At 48.7% G+C, this 25051-nt stretch overlaps 1 protein-coding gene across 3 annotated transcripts in view; it reads right to left on the reverse strand.

Moving 5' to 3' along the window:
• Positions 1–12937: 12937 nt before the first annotated feature.
• Slc41a3 (solute carrier family 41 member 3) overlaps positions 12938–25051 on the reverse strand; it is a 43205-nt gene continuing 31091 nt past the window's right edge. For all 3 annotated transcript variants that reach the window (XM_057771662.1, XM_057771657.1, XM_057771668.1), the window contains 4 exons: positions 20894–20973; positions 16632–16766; positions 15003–15151; positions 12938–13752 (listed from right to left, as the gene is read on the reverse strand). In XM_057771662.1, coding sequence (XP_057627645.1) covers positions 13540–13752; positions 15003–15151; positions 16632–16766; positions 20894–20973 — 577 coding nt within the window. In that variant the 3' untranslated portion in view covers positions 12938–13539. The remainder of the gene's footprint in view (positions 13753–15002; positions 15152–16631; positions 16767–20893; positions 20974–25051) is intronic.

A 25051-nucleotide genomic window follows, 5' to 3' on the forward strand; every position in this document is an offset into this window, starting at 1 on the left:
GTCATAGCCAGAACCTGGAAACAACCTAAATGCCCCTTGACCGAAGAATAGATAAGGAAAATATGGTACATTTACACGATGGAGTACTACACAGCAGAAAAAAATAATGACATCTTGAAATATGCAGGCAAATGGATGGAGCTAGAAAACATCATTTTGAGTGAGGTAACCCAGACACAGAAAGACAATTATCATATGGACTCACTCATAAGTGGATTTTAAACATTAAAGCAAAGAAACCCAGCCTACAAATCACAATCCCAGAGAACCTAGACGACAATGAGGACCCTAAGAGAGACATACATGGATCTAATCTACATGGGAAGTAGAAAAAGACAAGATCTCCTGAGTAAATTGGGAGCATGGGGACCTTGGGGGAGGGGAGAGGCAGGGAGAGGAGCAGAGAAAAATGTAGAGCTCAGTAAAAATCTGAGGATAATAAAATGTTAGAAATAGAATGTAGGGACTAGTACAGAGGAAAGCAATAAAATGAAACTTGATTAATCAAATACACGATTTGATAGGGATAATAGAACTAGCAAAATCTATACTGAATTGAGGTCCTTATTCGGTTTTTAGCTCAATCATACTTTGAACTTTTCCCATTGCATTCATTGTTTCTACTCCAGCAACAGCAAATGTTCATTGTGTTACCTGTCTCCATGCTTTCTCTATTCTTTAAAACACTCAGTCTGGATGACAAAGTAAAACACTGTCTCAAAAATGAGTAAATTAAATAATAACTTTAAATAAAAACCATTGACCTGTGAAGATAAAGTGAGAGCATGTCACCGATGTGGGCAGACTTGAAGACAGACTTGCATCTTGAGTTGGAGACACAGTGTGAGGGAACTGCAAGCAGCCAGCACGGTCATCTGACCTGTGATGGGTGACTGGGGTATGGGTTTGACTGGGCTCATTTTTCCTGGGTGGCCTGAGAGGATTTGCAGGAAGAAAGCAACATTTGACCTGGTGACAGTCTGCAGATCTACCTCACCCTGATAAGGGGCCATCAACAATCCTTGGGCAAGCTGGGATGGAACAGAGTCCTCAGAGAGCAGGAGACTGACCACACACTCTGGCTCTGGCTTCAAATGGAGCACAAGTCTTGCTTTTATACAGACTCCAGATTTTGGCATCTGAAATTCTGGCTCTTACTCCAGAGACATAGCCAATCTTTGGCTCAGGAACACAGGTCACACCTCAGGGTTCCTGTGATCTCAGGAATGTGGTTTACATGGTTCCAGTCTGCACATGGCATACACCAGGGGATATCACTGGCCCTCCAGCATCATAAACCAAGTCCTTTAATGAATCCCTTGCCACATATCTCTGCAGGCTCCAGAGACCAGGACACACTAAGAGAGTGGAATGGAATAAATGCACAGCCAACAGCAGCAGAGCCGCTGTGTCTGGGTGGAAACATGCTCGGCTCTTTCATCAAAAGGAAAATACCGTAAGATTGGCTTGTATGCTGCCATCATTTGCCATAGTAATTCTGATCAAGACCTCATCAAGCTCAGTGACATTAAACAAGAGCACTTGGGATCAGATGATCAGCCAGGAAGGTGCTTGTTATACAAGGATGAGGACATGAGTTCAATACCCAGAACCCACAAAAAAGCTAGGCTTGGGAGTGCTTGCATACTAGGGAAGCTGAGACAGGCCCCTGGGGCTCATTGGCCAGCAAACATGGCTACTTGGTAAGTTCCTGGACAGTGAACGACCCTGTCTCAAAAACAAGATGGATGATACCTAAGAAATGGCCTGAGTTTGGTATTTAACCTCTCTACGTGTGTGTGTGCGCGCGCATGCGCGCGCACGCGCATGTGTATGCATGTGTGCATGCGTGCAGTATACACAATACACAGAAAACATGCATTCATTCCCAAGCCATGCACCTGAAGGCTGATTGGGTTCCACAGGTTTGAATGGGAGTCGCCTTTGAGCGACCTGTCGGAGGCATATTCTGTTGATTACCAAAGGCCAGCTAGGACACTGAAACCTCCATCGTGCCTCTCCATTTAAGATTCATGTGTGGAGTCTCTAAATCTGTTTTAAAAAGAATCCTATAGTCACATTGAAACCATGATCTCATCCTAAAGTCAAGGGTTGGAGCGATCACCCATTCTTTCCTGAAGTCATGACAGATGTGGACTGGAACTGTATTCAGACTGTTGGATCAGAGAGCCAGAACTAGCCAGCTCTGTCCTTATTCTGAGGTACACATAAAATGGCCCGTAGAAAGGCTTGATAAACATAAGGATAAGGGCATATACACTCACACATGCGTACATGCACACGCACATACACAGGCAAAGGCGGGGCAGGGACAGGAGTTACATCTTGGTATCTAATGATGTGAAAAGTAGTCTCAAAAACAAGATATAAAATCACATGATTTGTCATGCAAACAAGATTCTCATGGGGCTGGAGGGATGGCTCAGAGGTTAAGAGCACTGACTGTTCTTCCAGAGGTCCTGAGTTCAATTCCCAGCAACCACATGGTGCCTCACAGCCATCTGTAATGAGATCTGATGCCCTCTTCTGGACAGCAAGCATACAGACAGACAGAACACTGTATACATAATAAAATAAAAATAAATTTAAAAAAAAAGAAGAAAAGACTCTCAGTGAAGATATAACGCTTAGAATTGTCTAGGTATCCAGCAGTGCAGAGGTCACCTTTGAAAAGTCAACCTTGCCGGGCAGCAGCAGTGCACGCCTTTAATCCCAGCACTCAGGAGGCAGAGGCAGGTGGATCTCTGTGAGTTCAAGGCCAGCTTGGTCTACAAGAGCTGGTTCAGGACAGCTAGGGCTGTTACACAGAGAAACCCTGTCAAAATAAATAAATAAATGAGAGAGAGAGAGGGAGAGAGAGAGAGAGAGAGAGAGAGAGAGAGAGAGAGAGAGAGAGAGAGAACAGAAAAGTTGAACTTATGGCACACCACTGCAAGATCCTCAGCTTCAGGCACAGGGAAGGTGGGTGAAGATGGACCAACCAGATGATGTCAGTTCACAAAGGAAAGGTCAACAGCTCCTTAGGTTGAGCTCATTTGAACACCCACAATCACAAGTCAGTCAAACCAGATCAAGGCATCCCTTCCAATTAGAAATGCCATTGCCAATAAACAATTATTATGCCATCCAGGGCTAGCTATATAGCTCAGTGGGTGCTTGTTGCCAACCCTGATGCCAAGTTTGGTTCTCAGGACCCACATAGTAGGAGAGAAACAGCTCCTGAAATTTGTTCTCTGACCACATTTCACTGTGGCACATGCACAACCCCCCCACACACACATACACAAGTGTAATGAAAAAGAAGCATCATCAGCCAAAACCTAGCTCTTTGAAGATAGAGAAGAAAGACAGCACTGTAGATGAGCACGTGGCGGTGAGAGCACAGATGGGGACAGAAGCGCAAGGTAGAAAGGACGGTGCAAGCAACTGAAGTTTTTTCAGATGATGCTATTTAAATGATTTCATGTAGTCAAGCATGAAAACACCAGTGAAGCGGGTGGTGAGCCCCAGTCTAACAGAAGAAAGTGGGGCTCTGTAGACTCCTGCAGGAGGAAGAGGATAGACTCAGTCTTCAAGCCCTTGGAGTTCCGTAGGCAAAGAACTACCTGGTCTCAACAATACGCAGCTGTTTTGGACCCCAGCAGAGGGGCACATCAGTGTCTTCCAGGCTTGGTCAGAGTTGCTAGGATACACATCTACAGAGCAGCCATGCAGAACTGCCAGTCAAGTCGCAGCAGGCAGCAGTGAACACATTACAAACAAAGCAAACCGGCTCTTTTCAATAATTCAAGAATGATAAAATATTAGGAATTTTGGGTCAAAGCCACCATTGTAACAGAAATGAGAAGCAAAATCATAGCTATCTCCATAAGACAGACATACGTGCACGCACATGTGCACAGATTGCACACACAGCAACAAAACAACCTGACCCCTAAGATGGTCATAAACATGTCCCCACAGGACTAACCACCACTGAAGCCGGTGGCAGAGTGAAGTGCAGTCCACATTGCAGGGAAGGACAGGGGTGACACTGACCATGGTCTGAGAGTGTCCCAGCCCACGCACACCCACTGTCTTACCCACTCTTATACACAAATACATTTCTTGGCATTGCCAAATGACTGTGGAACAAAACTGCCCCCCCCCCCGGAAATCACTTCTCTGGGATAAAAAGACAGGAGGGAGGGAAGGGGTGGAAGGCCCACCTCACTGAACTTACTTTGTATTTGAGCTTCAACTTTCAGAGGTGGCTGGGCAGCCTGACGTTCATTTCATAGATGATAAACTGAGTCTAAGGTCATGAAGTCAACAAATGCATAGCAGAGCTACTCCTGACACCTTGGCAGGAGGGGCACACACAGAGAAGGGGCTCCAGCAGGAGGGCAGGTTCCTCACATCTTAACCTGGGCTCCACACTAAACCTCCAATGCTCGGCCCTGCCTGTGTTTTAGTCCAAATGCTTTATCTTTCTTTTTATATAGTGAGGAAGTCAATTTTCTTTGAAAAAATATGAGTGGATCCTTCCCTTCCTGAAGAGTGTGGGTAATGGGGGGGAAGGGCTGACACAGTGGAGTTGGGTAATGGGGGTAGAAGAGCTAATCAGGGTAGAGTTCTGAAGCACAAAGGAGCCAATACTGGTCTCAGGGTAACCGTGCTCAGGCAGCAGAAAAGCCATGACCCCAGTACAGAGGTCTCCGACCAGGCCGGGAATATTCTCCCAGTCTTTTCTGGACATGATAAAGTGGCTGGACCCTTCACTTCTGAGGAGAGTTTAAAATGACCTGTGCATGGCCTTGACCACTCCAAGCATATATAGCAAGCACCTAACACAGAGGGGAACGTTGGGTGGAAGAGGAATGCATGCACACACACACACACACACACACACACACACCACACAAACAGATTCAGAGGCTTCAATACTAAAGCCCTGATAGCTCTGTGCCTCCCAGTTCCACGTTGTCCCCACTGGACCAGCGGCACTTACTGAAGAGCCTCCAGAGCCATCCTCAGCTGCACAGGCCTTCCTCAGGCTTTAGTCTTTGGACAAGGCCAACCAGCCACAGCAGCGAGAAGAGCTCCCCCTGCTGGTTAGCTGTGCAAACTCCTCCTCAGAATGCCAATGGACATTTCAGTTCCAGAGTTAAAACGACTCACTCACAAAACCACCCTTTCCACCAGAGGCCTCCTGTACCTGTGATGAGCCTGTCCTATCTCCAGACCTCTGCAAGCCTCCAGTTACTAGTGCAGTCATTTGTATGTTATGTTGTATGGAAATAAACTCACGGGGTGTGTTCTCTCCTGGGGCCACCTCTGCTGACTCCCAGATTCCCCTTGCTGTGGAGGTGTGACCACTCACTGGTCTGTGTGTTCCGCCCACATAGCATAAACCCACAGAGCCCAGAAGCTCAGAGAGCCGCAAGCCAAAGTGCACAAAACACCATCAGCACAGAACAGCCAGTTTCCCTGGAACCACTTACAGGCAGCATGGTACAGGGACATGAGAGTGACAGGTGCCAGAGACAGCCAGACCCACAGTGTGCACAGCTGCATAGTAACCAAGGAATCCTCTGTTTTAAAAGCCCCTCCAGAAGCAAAGCCAGCACTTGAATGAAGATAACACAGGAAATATTTCTGGACGTGGATGGGAGTGGAAGTAGAAGGTGGAAGGTAGGGGTCGAGGGGGTGGACCATAGTGGAAGGTGGGGAGATGGAGGAAATGGGTGGTGATGCTAGACAATGTGGGCAATGGGAGTAGATAGTGGGGAGGTGGAAAAGGTGGGGGGGCAGGGTTCCGGGGTGAGGCAGAGAGGTGACTGACTGTAAAATGCCTACAGCTAGGGAACTGTCCTCTTAAGTGTCCTGACTGCAAGTTCTATGGTGTGTGCACTGTGTCCCAGTCAACAAGAAACGTAATAGCAAAGACTTACCAAACCTGTGGAAGACATTAGCTCTCAGCTTTCTGCTCCAGCTGCCATGTCAGCTGCCTCTGCCTTGGTTTTCCCCACCAGGGTGGGCCCTGTCTAGATGCATAAACTCAAACTCTCTCCTCTGTAGGTTGCCTCAGTCATGGTGGTTTAATCACAACAACAGACGTAATTAACACAAGAGGAAAGAGTGAACAAAGACCAAGAGAGATGAGCGTCTTAGAGTTTCCATTTCTGTGACAAACACCAAGACCAAAAGCAGCTAGGGGAGGAAAGGGGTCATTTCCTTCACAACTTGTGGTCCATCATCCAGGAAAGTCAGGGCAGGGGGCAAAGGCAGGAATCGAGAGGCAGGAGCTGATGCAGAGGCCATGGAGGATGCTGCTTACTGCCTGGCTCCCCATGGCCCACCAAGCCTGCTTTCTTAACACCGTCCAGGATCACGGGCACAGGGATAGCTCGATGTATGGGCCCACACACATCATCAATCGAGATGTACCGAAGGCTTCCAGGCCAATCAGATGGGGGCACTTTCTCAATTAAGGTTCCCCTTTCCCAGATGACTTCAGCTTGTGTCAAGGTAACACAATGAACAAGACAGCACAGATGACCCCTTGTCAACTCGACACTCAAACCCATCACCACTTAATCAGAACCTTTATCAGTTCTCACCAAGATGGTCTATTAACATTACTAGGACAATACAAAGTATTCCAACCTTTAAAAATTCAAACACTTTAAACATCCAGTCTCTTTAAAATATCCAAAGCTCTCTAAAATATCCAATAGCACCTTAAAAGTTCAAAGTCTCTTAACTGTAGGCTTCTGTAAAATAAAAAGTAAATTTCTTCCTTTCTTACTCCAAGAGGGAAACAATCAGATCAACGCGAACCAGAGTCCCACAGCATAAAGCTCGGCGGCAGATGTGAGGCTTCCATCTCTAGGCTCCAAAGGTCTTGCCACAGTATACACAGCTTGTCTCCACTCCACAGCCGCTGCTGTCCTTGGCACTTGTTTCACGGTCCTAGCATCTCAAAATGCTTGCGTCCCCATTACACCCGGCTTTACCTTCACCAGTAACCTCTTCTGGGCTCCCTTCAGTGACGGACCCTGCCACATGATGCCAAGCCTCAGCCTCTCTCCATGACCCTCTCAGTCCTAGGGTTGTCACTGCTACCGAGGCTGCCATTCACCAGTGCCCCCCCCACACACACCACCTCTCATGGTGGCGAGCCCCAGCTGCTCTCCATGACTCCCTCATGCCTTCAAAACCAGTACCAGCTGGGGAATTCCTACACATCGCCAATACAAGGTAGCCTTGGCCCTCTCTGGACCACAGCTTCTGTGTGCTGACCCTGAGGAAATACTCCCAGAGTTCACCTCAGGAATGCTGGTCTTGTCTTAGCCACAGCAGATTCTTCTGCACAAGCTGACCAGCACCAACTGTCCCAGAAAAGCCAAAGTTTCATTTTAGCGGTGATGGCATCTTGTTAATCATGGTCTATTCTTCAGCCCCAGACAACCAGAACTTCTAATTTTTAAAGGAAAAAAAAATCACATGGTAAAGTTTTTGAAAAACTCTCAAACTTCCCTCTGAAACCTCCCAAACTGGGCTTCCGGCCATTTGCACTGCTCTCAGCGTGGGATCTTCCAAGCTCCCACAGAGCATCCCACTGTGCTCTCAACAATCAACAGCTTTTTCCAGCCCAAAGTTCAAATGCCCCCATGGTGCTCCAGAAAACAAAAACCAAAACCACATGGTCTGGTCTGTCACAGCAATACCCTATGACATAGTACCAATTTCTGTCTTAGTTAGGACTTCCTCTGCTTGCTTACTGGCTTGCTCCTCCTGGTTTAAGATCACTAGCCAAGGGGTGACCCCTCCCCCATCAACTATCAATCAAGAAAATGCACCATAGGCTTGCCCGCAGGCCATTCTTGGTGAGGCATTTTCTCAATTGAGGTTCCCTCTTCCCATACGACTCTAGCTTGCGTTGTGTTGATATTAAACTAGCCAGCACAATGACCGAGACCTAGAGGATGAATTTTACCTAAACAAACAGCCACAGCAGAATAACCACATGCTAATAATCAAAAGTCAGGCTGGGGCAAAGGGAGGAGCAATTAACAAGATGGATTCAGCTGGTGTGCTTATGAGATACTTGGCTGTGGGCTTTATTTTAGCAGAACTGAGGACAGAATCTAACATTCCACATAAACTAAACAAGCACGCAACACTGAGCTTTATCTCCTGCCTCTTAAAATTATTTTTAAAAAATGTATTAGTGTTTATCTATTTATTTAAAGGGGGTGCAGAGCATGCGTGCAGGTCAGAGAACTTGGGGGAGTTGGTTCTCTCTGGCTGCAGGCTCGGTTGCGGGTGCCTTCATCCACTGGGCCATTTCCCTTGTTTCATTTCCCTCATCCCCCTCCCCTTTTTAAAACTTTACTGTGTAAGACTTGGTCTCAACGGAGAAAATCTCACTTTGCAAACAAAACTTGTGAGCAGCCACAGCACTGGTAGAAACTACAGCTGGGTCCCTGGCGGTGCTTCCTCGTGTGTATCCCAGCTCAGCTCCGGCTGGGCGGAGCACTGATCCAGAAGGGACAGGGTTTCCTGGCCTTGCTTCAGTCCCGTCCTCCTTTCCTCTTCTCTTCTGGGGGAGCAAGTCCCAGTCCCCTAAGGTTCCACTCAGGCCCCTCCCCAGCCCTCCCACTTGCCTCATTCAAGAGCCCATTCTGAAGTCAGCAGACACCTGGAAGAAGGCAACGCAGCTCTTTCAATTTCAGTAACCACAGGCACTGATTACCGCCCTTCCCACACCCTCCCAGGTCTCTGCAACCTTCTTTGGTTCTCCTGTATCCCTTGCATCCCTTTTTCTACCTCTGCACCGCAGATCTACACCTGCTGAGCACTAAGTAACGAAGGTGCTCAGGCTATCCTGAGGTCCCACACCCCAGTTCACCTGTCACCTCTGCTTCATCCAGACCTCAGGTTGACACCTTGACTTTGACACCTAATTTCCTGTTCCTCCTTCAACAGCAGCCCCAAGGATGCTTGGCCTCCTGACTCATTGGTCTCTGTCCTCCCCCTCCCACTACACAGAGAGCTTGGCTGAGATGGAGGGCATCATTCAAATTTTGGAAGTTGCTGGGCAGTGGTGGCGATGCTTTTAATCCCAGCACTCAGGAGGCAGAGACAGGCAGATCTCTGTGAGTTTTTTTTTATTTTTTTTTTATTTTTTATTTTTTGGAAACTCATTTCTTCCTCTTTGCTTTGGACGGTCAGAGCTTACAGTACTACAGCACAGCAATCCACGGAGAGGCTGTCAGTGGACGGTCAGAGCCTATAATACAGCAATCCACGGAGAGGCTGTCAGTGGACGGTCAGAACCTATAATACAGCAATCCACGGAGAGGCTGTCAGTGGACGGTCAGAGCCTATAATACAGCAATCCACAGAGAGGCTGTCAGTGGACGGTCAGAGCCTACAGCACAGCAAACCACAGTGAGGCTGTCAGTTGGACGCATGGAAGATGCTGACTGTCAGGCTGGTGCAATAGAAACTTGGCTTTTGCTTTGTTGAAGCTGCTGTTTGCTACCTGAACACATTCTTAATAAATGTGACTGTGTCACACACTTTAATATGCATTTCTTTTTTTGCTAATGACTTATTGTGTGGTGGTTTGAATGGAATGCCCCCAAAGGTTCACACATTTGAACACTTGGCTCGTTGGTGGAACTGTTTGAGAAGAATTAGGAGGTGTGTCCTTGTTGGCAGAGGTGTGTCACTGGAGGCGGGCTTTGAGGTTTCAAAAGCTCACATCATTCCCAACTAGCTCTCTCTGTCTCCTGCTTGATGAAGGTGTATGCTCTCATGTACTGCCCCAGCACTGTGTGTCCTGCCTGCTGCCATGCTACCTACCATGATGGTCACGGACTTTAACTTACTAAAGCCGTAAGCTCCAAATAAACTCTTAAAATTGCCTTGGCCATGGTATCTTAGCAATTTAAAATTAATTAAGACAATTTATTTTACATTTATTTTATGTAAAATATGATTACTGAAGGTTGAATGAAGCAATAATTTCTGAAAGAGGAACTGTTACTCCTTTATGTAACTATGTAGACTATGGAGATAAGGCTAGACACAAAGCAAACGTGAGCAACTTTCTAATTCAAAATTCAAAATGAGTCATGAAGATAGGAGCAATTTACAATACCAATGCCCTTGGCCCAGGCACTGCTAAGGGTGCACAGTGCAGTGGCCAAGCAGCTCTGCATGGAGACGAGACAGCCTTGAAGACGAGGAGCAAAGGCCAGGCCACACTGGGAGCTGATGGCGACCAACCCAGAGCAACCATCAAAGCAGACTCTCCTCCAGTCACAGGGATGGTCACCCAAGAATTCAGTGTAGACTGTTCAAGCGTCACTCAGCACCCGGGCAACCTGGGCACGTGAAAGGCCTAGAAGAGGGGCTCGGGAGCTGCGGGGATTCAGAAACATCATAGTTTTGGACTTTCTTGTTCTGTGCAGCAGCAGAAAGACCATTTCTGAATCGGATCGCGGCAAGCAGTGACAACAGTGTCTAGAGCAGTGGTTCTCAGCCTTGCTGAGCTGCAGCCCTTTAGTCCATGCAGCTGCAGTCCATGCTGTGCCGAACCCAGCCACGTTTCACCACCACTTCATAACTAGTGCTGCCAGCTACGAATCATAACCATCTCAGGATATCTGATTTGCAACCACAGGAGGATGGTGACCCACATGCTGAGAACCCACTGGTCTAGACAACAGGCTGGACCCAGAAGAGACCTCCCAAGTCTCAGTCACACCAAGGGAAGCCGTGGTTGCTGTTTGGGTTCTGTTGACCGTCTGATCTGGCTGCCACTTTCTCAGTCTGCTGAAAGCATTCACCCAAGAGGTGTGCTCTGCAGATCCAGGAGAAGCACTGAACACAGCACCACCTGCCGCTGGCACCATCACCAGAAGGGGTGTGGTTCTTCCCCACACCATCTGACTGCATGTCATACAACCAACACTTCAAAAGTTGAGCGAACCAAACTCCAGTGTTTGCCCTTGTCCACCACACCCACCTGCCCTCTCATCGAACAAGGATGTGTTTGAGCCTAGTTATGATTTAACAATCACTCTGAAACCTAGTATGTACATGACCACACTCAGCAAGTACAGCAGAAACTCCACTCTCCTTACCAGACTATTCTACAGGGCTCCATCTGCTATTTTCACTGGTGACCATTCAAGGCCTCTGTGATGCTGACTCTATCTCCCTCTGTCCATCTGTCTGGTTCACTGCCTCCTGTATCTCCCTCTGTCCATCTGTCTGGTTCACTGCCTTCTGTATCTCCCTCTGTCCATCTGTCTGGTTCACTGCCTCCTGTATCTCCCTCTGTCCATCTGTCTGGTTCACTGCCTCCTGTATCTCCCTCTGTCCATCTGTCTGGTTCACTGCCTCCTGTGTCTCCTTCCGTCCATCCAGTTCAATACTTCTGTGATACGGTTCCCCCCTCCCCCCTCCCGTCTGTCCAGTATCCTCTGTGATACTGTCCCCCCCCCCCCCGTCTGTCCGGTATCCTCTGTGATACTGTCCCCCCACCCCGTCTGTCTGGTATCCTCTGTGATACTGTCCCCCCCCCCGTCTGTCCGGTATCCTCTGTGATACTGTTCCCCCCTCCCGTCTGTCCAGTATCCTCTGTGATACTGTCCCTCCCCCCCCCATCTGTCCGGTATCCTCTGTGATACAGACTGTATCTCCCTCCCTCCCTCCCTCCTTCCCTCCCTCCCTCCCTCCCTCCCTCCCTCCCTCCCTCCGGTTCAATACCTCTGTGATACAGACTGTATCTCGCTCCATCTGAGCCTCAGGACAGAGACGAGTGCTCTGCCCAGGTAGCCTGGGGCCTGGCACACAGTTGTGCTGGATTGTGTCTAACCCCCTTCAACCCGTTCTCCCTCCCTCCTGGCTCTGTGCCCATGAGGGGAGCTAACTTGTGGGCCATCAACTTACTCCCCAGGCCCTGAATTTCCACCTGGGCTTGGCCAGTGGGAGATATGCTAGAGAAAGGAAGGCACACTGTAGGGTCAGAGGGAGACAGGCTAGAGAAAGGCACACTGTAGGGTCATATATCTTCTTCCCTTAAGCAGCTGGCAGCTGTGTCTCTTCAGAGATCACAACTCATTTCACGCCATCCCAAGGACTGCTGTCCTCCAGGTTAGGTGAGTACCGGATGGAAACGCCTCCCCCCACGCTCAGCCCCACTACTTCCTCCTGCAGTCCCACCATCCTTGAGTTGCTCACATACTCCCAGCCTGTACATCACGTCTACCTGGGACACCATTTGGCACAGAGGATCCATGGTAACGTCTGCTGGGTGAGGGAAAGCATGCCTTACGTACTCATGACTTAGGTGCTAGGAAACAGGGAGTAGACATGCTTCGTAAACAAGATGGAGAGCACATACGGCTCTTGCAGAAGGCACCAGCTTGCTTCTCAGCACCTGCATGGTAGCCCAGATCCACCTAAAACTCCAGTTCCAGGGAATCTGATGCCCTCTTCTGGTCTCTATGGGTACTGCAATATGCCGGCAAACACTCATATATATGAAATAATAAATCATAAAAAGATGACATGAATCAAAATATCACATTACACCTCAGAAATACACACACAAATAATAAATAAATACATACATACATACATAATACATACATACATACACATGTCAATCAAAAAAAGGGGAATGACAAATTCTGGACAGTGAGTCCCGAACATGATGGCTCAGCTGAAGTCTGCTACAGCAGGGAGATGCCTGGGCAGGCAGAGAAGAACTTGTGTGCCTATACACACAAGTTTCCAGCTGACATGCACACTCAACATTTCAGACCATGAGAAACACTGCCCCAGAGAAATGCCATCCTTACAGCCTCCCTGGCCACCCTGAAGGATGCACAACACCAAGTGCAATGTCAGCTTTATTATACATCTCTTGATCTCCATACCCTAAACAGAGGGTCCTGCTATAAAACAGAGAAAGGGGGAAATAAAAAGAAAGCAGCCATAGATTAAATGCTGGGGTATAGATGAGGGGTACGCAGGGCCTGCCTGGGGTGAAGGTGCACAGTTACTGGGCTCAGGGCATGAGTAGTGTGGGTCCAGGGGGCTGAGCTCAGTGATGGCAGCAAAGTCAGGGCGTGGGGAGTCCCGAGACCTGGGGACGCAGAGGAGTTCCATCCTTCTCCGCTCAATCCAGGTTATGCCGACAGGTTTCTTCCTCGGCATCTTCAGGTTAGAACAGCCTGCCCTATACACACACATGCACACACACGTGTGCACACACATGCCAGGCACACATACTCACTCACACTTGCAAGCAGAGCTCCTGATGTCAAGGCTCCACCTCGGGCTCAGCTACCAACTTCAAAATCAAGGTGTCTGCACGTCTCCTTGGCAGACTGATGAGGACACTGCCCAGGCAGAGAGCTAGCAGCTTGAGGCCCCAGCAGGAGGAACAGCCTGCTGGACACTGTGGACGTGAGGGAAGGTCCCACGGAGACCTGTAGGGGGCAGCCTCAGTCAGGGGGGTACAGAAACCAGCTCTGAAACCAGCTCTGCAAGATCAGCTCTGCCCCTCAATAGCCAGTCCAGGAGGAAGCACAGTGCCAGGAGGCTGGTGCCCAGCAGGTCCCCCAGTCCCGTGAGATAGGGGATACAGTGGTTGTCAGGATCCAGGGCTTGGTGCCAGGTCAGCCGAACCATCACTTCTGCCAGGTACAGCAGGATTACCACCTGCCAAAAGAGCAGAGATGTAAGACAAGTCAGAGACCAAAGGACAGCCAAGAGCACCAGCTGGCTTCCAAGGACGCCACCAAGGCCAGCCCCTGCCAGTTCCCTTTCTCCAGCTTTGCTTGGGGCCTAAGTGTCTTGGACATGTGCTGTAAGCTTGGTGCTCACTGTGGTGGTGCTGAGGTGCAGGGGGGGGGGGGGAACCTTTCTGAGCTGAGGCCTGGTACAGACTGATGCTTCCTCTTGAGGGAGGTCCCCTGGGTCTGAATCAGTTCTCAGAACAGGTTGCTAAAGAACAAGGCGGAGCCATTGCTGCTGACTGGCTTCCTCACCCACACAGCCCCTTTGGCCTTAGCTGGCTCCCTGTCCACTCATCTAAGCCTGTCATATGCTGGCTGCACCCTTGAGTGCTGCTGGCTGCAACTTTAAGTGTGGGTAAATCAACCTCTTGTGTTCGTCTGTTACTCAGTAATGCAGAAGAGGGCAGGGTGGGGTCTGGAGCAGGTTCTGGACTCAATTACCATATGCCCTTCCTAGTGGCTGGGTCCTGTCCTGGCCTCTGAAGTACCAGAGGGACCTGCTGCCACTCACCAGCCAGGATCCCCTCTGCTTGAACCCCTTCCCCTCGGGAGGTTTGGTGAGCCCTTCTAGAAGCTTCCAAGAAGCAGTCCACATGACCCTACTCAGGTGCAGTCCCTGCTCTGTTCCTTCCCCTAAATAAACTTGACTAGGTTGAGAGATGAGGAAAAACTTCAGTGTACCCTCTGAAAACTGCCGCAGTGTCCACAGTCCTCTCTGCTGACAGTCTGGACCACTGGGGACTTTAGTCAGCTGGTGTCTCAAAGCAGAAGCAGCTTAATCTCTTTCACACCAACAACTTCCATCCTGCCTGGAAGGGAGACTATCACGCCCTTCTGCCCCATGAAGAGCAGGGCCTTCTGTGAGGGGATAGACAGTGGCTCCGCCTCCTTCACAGAACACAATGCATCTGTAGCTGCTCTTGCAGCTTTCTGGGGCGTGTGGCATGCGGAGCACAGAGTGAGTGAAGTGTGCAGCGTGAGGTGTGACCATGCAACACGCGGTATGCAGTGGAGTCGTGGTGCGAGGTGTGTGGTACACAGCACAGTGGCCTCTGTGTCTAGTCCATGTCTCTGGGCTTGCGTGAGTTGGGTAGATCTTTGTATGATTGGAACTCTACTCAGCACCTCCCACGGGACGAGGACCACTGATGTTGGCTGGGAAGCCACCCTCACCTGGATCATGCCTGCCACCAGGTACAGCAACACGAAGGTTTTGCTGCTTGTCACTGCCTGGCCTTCCACCAAGCAGATGAGGTAGAAGAAAACCAGATGTCCCGGGACCACCAGAAAGAGCAGAACTCGAGCTGACACAGAGTTGATTTCTAGGAGGAATGGAAGCAAGAGGATCACAAAACCTTCCTGCTTGCAGAGGCCCTCTTGGCAAAGAAGAGTTCCCAACGAGGCACCCAAGCTCCTTCATCTGCAAACACGTGGCACTCTGTTAAGTAGGAACTCAGTCCTGACCTTTCTTCCTTCTAGGGGCTGATATCTGAGGGAACAGATGAGAATCAGTTGGCCACACACAGAAAGAAGGTCACTCGTTTCCCATGGAAGTTTAGACTAGGAAGTGTGTACAAGTGGGGGCAGCTCCCAGGCTCTAAAGACCCCTGCGGGAGGAGGCACAGGCTGAGGTCTGACCCTTGAATAGAAGACAGACTGTGCCAGGGGCCGAAGGTGGGAAAGAGCCTGTGGCAACTGGGTTGGGCGACAGACTCACAGGACAGACACCCTGGCAGTCAGTGGGGGCACCACAGAGCTCTGAGCTCTGGCTCTCCCCTGCTCTCTGAGCTTAAGGATCTGTAGTGAGAGGACTCCACCCCACACAGACCCAACAACAAACCGGCGGACATGACAGCCGGTGACTGAGACGCCTTCTCAGACACAATCGTACAGTAGAAATCATCTCTGTCCCCGAGAGTGTCAGAAAAAAGGCAGGAAGTCACATGCCAAACTCAGAAACTCCACAAACAAGGAATTAACTAAAACAGTCAACAAACAGAGCAATTGTTTGGGTGGTTTGGGTTGCTAGGGATAGAGTGCTCAAGGCCCCAGGGTTCCGTCCCCAGCTCCAGAGAAACCACCTTTGGGGAATGGAGGGGAAGGGTACTATGCAGCCCAGGACAGCTTTAAACTTCAGATTCTCCTGCTGTCAGCTCTGTAACTGATTGGCCTGAAACTCCCAGCAAGCCCCAGGAATTCACCCAGCTTGGCTTCCTAGGACGGGGTCACGAGTGGGCACCACCCTGCCTGCTCTTTGTTGTTGCTGCTATTACTTTGTTTCCGTTGTTGCTGTTTTCTAGACAGGGTTTCTCTGTGTTGCTCTGGCTGTCCTGGAACTCACTCTGTAGACCAGGCTAGCCTTATACTCACAGAGATCGGACTGCCTTTTTTCAAAAGAGAAACGCGAAGAAAGCCTAAAAGGAGACTGTGAAGCAGGCAACACCCCCAGAACATGCAGTTTGTAGGGGCAGCATGCCATGTGGGGCAGCCGGAGGGAGCGCTCAAGAAAAACTAGGAAAACCATGTGTGAACAATTAAGTAACATGTGTGATGCATAAATAACACAGAAGAAGGCTTTCCAACTTGTAGATGATGTTAGAAAAACACGGGCGCATGTGCACATGGTCACAACTAAATGTGAGACTGAGGTTAGCAAATCATCAGCCGGGCACAGGGTTCAAGGCCAGCCTGGGCAGCATAGAGAGCCCTCCCACTGCAAACATCAAAAAAGCAAAACCAAACCAACAACAAGGGGTTGGGGGATAAATAAGGTCACATGGCCTCAGCAGACAGCATACTGACCTGAAGAGCAGAAAGTGAGGCATGGGTTAGGCCAGAATCTTTTCATCTGGACGGGGAGGACGCCTGGTGTGCTCCACATGTGCAGGAAGGTAGAGATGCGGCTGGTCTGAATGGCCACCAGGTTGCCACCAACACCTGTGAGGAGTAAGGGTGTGGCATGCTCCAACCCCTGGCTTCTGTTACCATATACTGCTTTCCCCAGGACGATGTCCCAGAGTGACATAGCATTTCCTCTCTCCTTCCCACCCAGAGAGGGTGGCCCAGATCCTGTAAGTGATCACCCTGACAGCTAGTCTCTAAAACTAGTGAAGTTGAACAGGCAAAGCCAGAAAAGAAAAAAAAATTCAACCCTGGCTAATTCTGTGAGTGATGGAGGGCATGGGTGGACGGGATCCTGACTAGTGCAGATGGCCATGCCCAGAGGTATGGATGGATGAATGGAGGCGTGTCCTCAGGGAGACTCAAGAGGCTGGGGAGTGGGGTACAGAACACTGACAGGATCCAGGAGGCCACCAGCCGCCCAGAAGACCAAGAGCATGTTCCTGCAGGACAGGATGGCCTAGCTGGCCATGGCCTTCTCTTGGGTCCACAACCCCACAGGAACTTTCCTTAGCTAGGCCATGTGAAGACAAGTAGCCCAGGTGACTCAGCCTCTCAGAATGCCTCTGTTGTGGTTTCTTCAAAATTCTACATCCAGAACAACTTCAAAGCTGCTAGCTGAGATGGTTCGGCCTCAAAGACTATCCAGCCACTGCTTCAGATAAGCCCTGACTAAACAAGCAATATAACTAGCTCTCCCAGGACCTGACCATTATCCCAATTTTCTCACATCTCCTAAAAATGCCATGCCCCCCCAAAACAGAAGCAATCTAGAGAACATGATACTCACATTCCCAAGAGGTGGGGTGTATGGTTTTTGGTCATTTAGAGGGTTATGAATATTATGAATAGGTTATCATCTTTTAGGGGAATTGGTTACAAGTTGTTATTGGTCGTGTTCAGAGAAAACGCTGAACCAAGATTAGATTCAAGGATCTCTTTCTGAAGGGAGAAAAGGGGATATAGTATAAAAGCGATGTCATAAAAGGTAGATTGTTAAGTTTACTTTTTTTGAGACAGGGTTTGGAGTCTGTAGCTTTGGAGTCTGTCCTGAAACTTGCTCTATAGACCAGGCTGGCCTTGAATTCATAGAGAGCTGCCTGGCTCTGCCTCCTGAGTGTTGGGATTAAAGAAATGTGCCATCACCACCTGGATTGAGTTTCCCGGTGTAGGAGGTTCTTCTGTTCATTGTTGCTTTCATTGGTTAATGAATAAACTGCTTTGGGCCTGACAGGGCAAAACTTAGATAGGTGGAGAAGACAGAACTGAATGCTGGGAGGAAGAAAGCAGAGTCGGGGAGAAGCCACGGATCCTCCGCCTCAGACGGGTAAGCCACAGCCACATAGCGATACACAGATTAATGGAGATGGTTATACTGAGATGTAAGAGTTAGCCAGTAAGAAGTTAGAGCTAATGGCCAAGCAGTGTTTTAATAAATACAGATTTTGTGTGTTTATTTCGGTTGTAAGCTAGCTGGGTGTCTGGGACACAAGCAGCCCCTCCATTCAATAGTTTACTTTTGAACAACCACTAGTCTCAAATATGTTACATTGGTATGGATTTTTGCATATTGATACAAATTTAAGGTTGTTTTTGTTATTCTGTATGTATGTTTCTACTTTTGTTTAAGGTATTGTGCCTATGCAGCTCAATTTAAAAATGTACTGTAAACTTTTAGTCCTATAAGCCTATTTAGGATAATAAAGATGAATTAATATAATAATCATCTATAACAATCAAATTTATAGTCATGTTAGGTATGTTTTCAAGGTCAAACAGAAATATATTTTAAATAGATGGTCTTCAAACACTTCAGAGACCTACAGACTATGGCATTTAAAATGTTTTAATAACATAAGGGTTTTCATGACAGTGAAACATGTCTGCTCTTGGCAGCATCAATTTACTTCAAAAAAGGATGATGGACATTGAAGAACCTCCATATGGAGTTTGCATTCATTTATGGCAAAGTTAGTCATTGGGCAGAGACTGCCCTTGCCTCGACTGTTGACAGAATGCTGTCCAAATTGGACAAGCAGGACACAAAAGAAGGCAACTAACAAACTTTGCCAAGACAAGGTAGGACAGTCCTTCAAACTTCCTGCCTCACAGAAAAGTCTGTCAGATATTCTAGGCCTATAGGCTGAAGATGGATGCCCCACTGTTGCAGAGGAACCTTTGGTGACTGTCCAGGCAGCCAGAATTTGTTTCTTAGTTTTGGAAGTTGCTTGCTCTGCACTTCCTGTTTACTCAGATAATATTATATCCTTCTTGGGTCTCTGATAGGGATTGAAAACTAGACAGTATATAATTTTCCTTGTTACCAAATTAAAAACAAACGTAAGAGAAAGTTGAGAAACATAAAAGCTTAAGTTGTTTATTTAAAAAGATGTTTTTAGAATAATACGAGTTATTATAAAAAAACAGTTTAGGAAGAACTTTGGACTCACTAATACAGTACTATACACTAATACAGCAAGATAGATGAAGTCCTCTCTCTGAATGTGCCAATTGCATATGGACTAAACATTGTCAATGTACTTCTTACTTAATATTTGTTCTTATTGTATATAGTTTTACTGTGTTAGCGTTAAAACCTTTTCTTACTGTACACTGTGGGAAGATTTATTGCTGTGATTGGTATAATAAAAACCTAAATGGCCAATAGCTAGGAAGAGGTGAGGCAGGACTTCTGGGAACAGAGAGGACTCTGGGAAGAGGAGCAGAGTTGCCAGCCAGATAGAGAGGAAACAGAAGGTGCAAGATGAAAGAGAAGTATTGTCATGTGACAGAACACAGATTAATATAAATGTGTTAAGTTATGAGAGCTAGTTGAGACAAGCCTGAGCTAAAGGGCATGCTTTCATAATTAATAATCTGTGTCATTATTTGGGGTTGGCGGTGGAAAAGAAAGTCTGTCTGATTTATAATTAATAAAAACTCAGAGAGAGAAATTGGGGTTCAACCTGAAGATCCCAAAAAGCAAAGCACCCTGTCACCGGCTCTTACCTTGACCTCAGTCTGAAATGGCGATCCTGCCTCCAGGAATCTCAGAATGAGACTGTGTCTGAGAGCTGTTTCTTCCTGTTTTATAATCCTCTCTAGGGCTGGGATTAAAGGCATGCACCGCCCAGTTTCTATGGCAACCAGTGTGGCTACTGGGATTAAAGGTGTGTGTTACAGTGCCTTGTCTGTAAGGGGCTGTTTTTACTCTCTGATCTTCAGTCAAGCTTTACTAAAGTACAAATGAAATGCCACTATTATCCGTCTACAGCCTTGTGTGCATGTATCAGGGAAACCCAGGGTCTGAGATCAGCCACATGATGACCCCAGCAGAGAAAAGACATCCACCTACAGAGAGAGAGGATGGCTGGACATTTGTGTCTACTGACTACACACAGCTTTAAAAAGGAGAAGGGAAAGAAAATGATTAGTTAAGTTTACAGATTCAGCTCTTTACCCCAATTCCCAACCTCTTGTCAGCTCCCTGATCACCAGGAACCAGCTCCCCACTAGCCACTGTGGCTAGAAGGACAAGCAGCACTCCTTAAAGGTCAAGAATGGCCTCCTGCTGGGCCCACTCCTCATCATTGTCCAGTGCCCTCTTGTTTGCCTGACTTAGCTCTACGCAGCTAGGAGTCAGGTTGTTAGGAACCCAAATGTTTGCAGATCACGGGCCAGTAAGGCAATGACAGGAAGTGAGCCAGCACAGGACCCCAGGGAATTGTGGGGGCTGATGCAGAGTGGTTGTTGTCTGCTGGTTGTTGTTGGGCCTAGAGGGGCTCAGAGAGGCCCAGAGGATAAACCCACTACTGCTGTGGGCTTATTTTTAAGGTGGAGACAGAAACCCAGAGTCTCATGTGTTAATATCTGAGTTTTAATGTCACCAATGAGGTAGGAAGATCATCGCCGTGGGTTCAAGGCCAGCCTGAGCTACACAGAGTTCTGGGGCAGCATGACCTACAAAGTGAGACCCTGTCAGCAGCAACAAACTGGTGTGCTCCGAGGCCCCTTCAGATCCTGTGCATCTGAGGAAACTCAGCCCAATGGGTGTGTAGGCTCTGCGGGCTTGGCTGGCCCAGCCACCAGAACCCGAGGCTGCACACTGGCGCTCAGCCCCTACCCAGCCCAGGGACCCCAAGAGGAGCCACCCCAGCACTCACCACAGATGACGGGAGTCAGGACAGCCATGCCTTTAAACTGATGTCTAGAGACAGTTCTGCTTAAGATGAGGCCTCCGAAACTGGGGACAGAATGGAGCTGACATTAGAGCAGGCCAGCCAAATGCCCACTAGCCACCTTCCCAGGCTTGGCAAACATAGCTTCCCTACACAGAACGCTTGCTGCAGCCCAGCTGTCTCCTCGTGCCATGTCTCCACCTTTAGTCCAAGCCCCAGCTGTTCCAGGTCCTCTGGATGATGACAACCCATTACATAATAAGAGCCTTCCCTAGCACCTCCTGGCTAGGCTCTGTCATGGGATGAGACACCAACCCCCTGCCCCCGCCACCCCCGTCAGAGACCTTGCTTCCACCAGAAGCTGGAGTTAGGAAAGGCTCTCCTAACTCCCAGACTGTGTAGAGCCTTAGAAAAGGAGATCAGTTTTTGTGAGTGGCCTTGGGACATTTTAGGGGTGAAGTGTTGTGGAATATTGTTTGAAGGTGTGCTACATTTGTTTATGCTGTGGAACATTTGTTTAATGACACAAAGATGTGCTGCATTCTTTTACGTTGCATTTGTTTAACTCTGTAAAGCTGTGATACTTTGCCTGCCTAAAACACCTGATTGGTCTAAGAAAGAGCTGAACTGACAATAGCTAGGCAGGAGAGGGATACGAGGGGCTGCCAGCTAGAGAGAAATAGAAGGAGGAGGACACCGGGGGTCAGACATAGTCACATAGCCTGCAAAAGAGAGTAAGAAGTAAAGAAAAAATACAGAAAAAGGCAAAAGCCCAGATGCAAAATGTAGATGGGATAATTTAAGAAAAGCTGGCTAGAAATAAGTCGAACAAAGGCAGGGCATTCATAAGTAAAAATAAGTCTCTCTGTATTTATGTAGAAGCTGGGTGGCAGGCCCCTACAGAGACCAAAGAGTAATAAGTGAATGAATGAATGAATGAATGAATGATGAATGAAACTAGAGTAAAGATAGCTGAACCATAACCTCTTTTCCGTGATATCTGGATCAGAACATGACAAAACGGACTGCAGTAGTCCCTGTCAACATCTCCCAACCCTACAGCTCTCTGCCTCACCAGAAGCTCTGCTGGGGTAGTGACCATGGGTGGGAACTGTTTGCCTGAAGCCAGGATGAGGGACCCCGAAGCCCATTGTGCTGGGCGACTTTTGTCAACTCGACACACACCTAGATCTGTCTGGGAAGAAGCGGTCTTAACTGAGAAAATGTCTCCATCTCACTGGCCTGCAGACAAGTCCAAGATTTATTTTCTTGATTGATGACTGATGCATAGGAGGGCCCAGCCCATTGTGAGTGGTGCCATCCCTGGGCAGATGATCTTGGGGTGCCTGAGCCTGGGGGATCTCTGTGAGGTTTATAGAGTTCTAGGACAGCCAGGGCTACACAGTGAAACCCTGTCTCAAAAAACAAGCAAGAAAGAAAAAGAGAGAAGAAAAGAGGGGGGAGGGAGAAAGAGTGGAAGGGAAAGAAAGGAGGGGGAGAGAGAGAGAGAGAGAGAGAGAGAGAGAGAGAGAGAGAGAGAGAGAGCGCAACCTAAACAAACCATGGGGTCAAGTCAGCAAACAGCTCGTCTCCATAGCCTCCTTCAGATTTTGCCTTCAGACTCCTGCTTTGAGTTCCCACCTTGACTTCCTTTAGTGGTGGACTAGAAGCTGGAAGCTAAAACAAGCCCTTTCCTCCCAAGTTGCTTTTGGTCATGGTGTTTTATCAGAGCATAGTAACCCTAAGACGCCTGCAGAGGCATCTCACTACAGTCAGTGTTCCACGGCACCAGGACAGGGCGTGGAGCTAGGCTACGCCACGCTCGCTTGCTCTGCCCAGCTCAGCTCTCTCAGTGGCCACACGCTTGTGGTTTTAAGTGGCAGGAGAGTGGATGAGGCCTAAGTGAGGGGTTCAGAGAATCCAGTGTGTCAAGCTCACTCGCACTGGGGCTTAGCACAGGTAGTGGCAGGGCCATACCGGACCTGACCCCATGGCACCTGTCACCCTCACGCTGAGTGCTCCAGGGCTCTTGGGAGGGAGGAGGTTGCTGCTACTTGACTGGATTAAGGAACACCTGTAGACTGATGAGGCACACCTCTGGCTGTGCCACTCGGGGATGTGTCCCTGGGGCTAAGCCCTGCCCTGGTCTTTCCTTGTGGTCACCATGCTGTGGATGGCTTTCCACATAGAGACTAACCTTCATGCTCTGCCCAGCAGCGTGGGGCCACTCAATCACGTGCTGAACCCCTTAACCCACATTGTCAGACAGGCATTTCTGTCAGTGGCAGAAACAGCAACAGAGGGAAAGCTAGCACCAGAGGCATGAAGTCGCTGGCGTGACCAAACCTGACCACATGGTTCTGAGCTCTTTGGAACTACCATGAGGAAGGACGTTGGGGAAATTTGGAGAAGTGGGCTAGGGCAGCCTAGAACGTTCAGTGGAAGACCAGAGTGGATAGTGAAGGTCCGGCTCTCGTGAGGCTCTGGACAGGAACGAGAGCTCTCCTGGGAATTCAGTTGGGAACCATTCACAGTATATACTGGCAAGGAATTTCGCAACAATATTTTAGTATGGTTAGGGGTGACTCACAAGGCCCACTCCTAGCTGAGAAGTCACAGGCCATCAATGGCTGTTGGGGGACAGAAGGTCAGTTTTATTCCAGGCTGGGATCCCTGGTAGGCTGCCCATGCTACAGGATCCCCACACCCACTTGCAAGTAGGTAGCAGTAACCGGACTCAGTAGGTTATATAGAGATCTATGTCTCATCCATCCATCCACCCACCCATCCATCCACCCACCCACCCACCTAGTTATCCACCCATCCATCCATCCATCCATCCACCCACCTAGTTATCCATCCATCCATCCATCCACCCACCCACCCACCTAGTTATCCATCCATCCATCCATCCATCCATCCATCCATCCATCCATCCATCCACCCACCTAGTTATCCATCCATCCATCCATCCATCCATCCATCCATCCATCCATCCATCCACCCAGTTATCCATCCATCCATCCACCCACCCACCCACCCACCCACCTAGTTATCCATCCATCCATCCATCCATCCATCCATCCATCCATCCATCCACACATCCAACCATCCATCCACCCACCCACCCACACATACATCCATCCACCCACCCACCCATCCATCCACACACCTAGTTATCCATCCATCTAGTTATCCATCCATATCCATCCATCTACCTAGTTATCCATCCATCCATCCATCCGCCTACCTAGTTATCCATCTATCCATCTATGGAGGACAGGGATGGAAGAGACTCGTAAAGGAGTTGGAAGTGGAAGACTGAGAGGTGAATTTGAGGAAAATAAAAGTATTCATGTACAAAGGGGAAAAGTAGAATTGTGCTTATTTTGTTTATGCCCTGAAAGTGGTGGGGCTAGGTATAAATAACTTATTTGGTGGCAATGCTAAGGCGTGGCACAGCACTCAGGCTGTGGTACAGTGATTCTTGCTACCTTTAGTTGGATTTAAAGTAGAAACGGAAGCAGAAAGCAGATTAGAAGGACCTGGGAGGACATCTGCAGCTCCAGAAAAGCTGCCAATGGAGGATGTGGCTGTCGAAGAGATTAGTGACAGTCAAGAGAAGCCAAACACTTTCAACTGGCCACACCCTACCCATCCCAGGCCCCAGATGTTCAATTACAAAATCATTTGAATGGCAGTTCCTTGAGAAGACCTCAGGGGCTTATGCAGGCCCAGCCAGGGAAGTGTGAGCAGAGCCACCCAGGTGCCCAGAGGCTGCTGAATACCTGGTCCAAAGATACCGCTTGAGCTAGTGGCAGACTTCAGTGTGGAACACATGTACTGGCTTGCAAGCATGTAGCATGCAAGTGTAGGAGGCTCTGTGGGCAGGTGACAGAAAGACCACACAGGCTGGACTTCCCAAGCCCACTAAAGCTGGTATCATGGCACTGCGGGTCCCAGATGCCAGACATGCGGCTACAGATTTAATGTTTGCCTTGCCGTGCCGCGGTCTTACTTTGGCTCCTTACCACCTTCTGCAGTGGAAATGATGATTTCTCTGTGTCACTGTGTGTTGGGAGCAACACAAAAGATCCTGAGCTTAGACTGCTGCTTGATGTGGGAATTGTTAGCACTATGGGG

The sequence above is a fragment of the Chionomys nivalis genome, chromosome 1 (assembly GCF_950005125.1).
Source record: "Chionomys nivalis chromosome 1, mChiNiv1.1, whole genome shotgun sequence".
Classification (NCBI taxonomy): Eukaryota; Metazoa; Chordata; class Mammalia; order Rodentia; family Cricetidae; genus Chionomys; species Chionomys nivalis.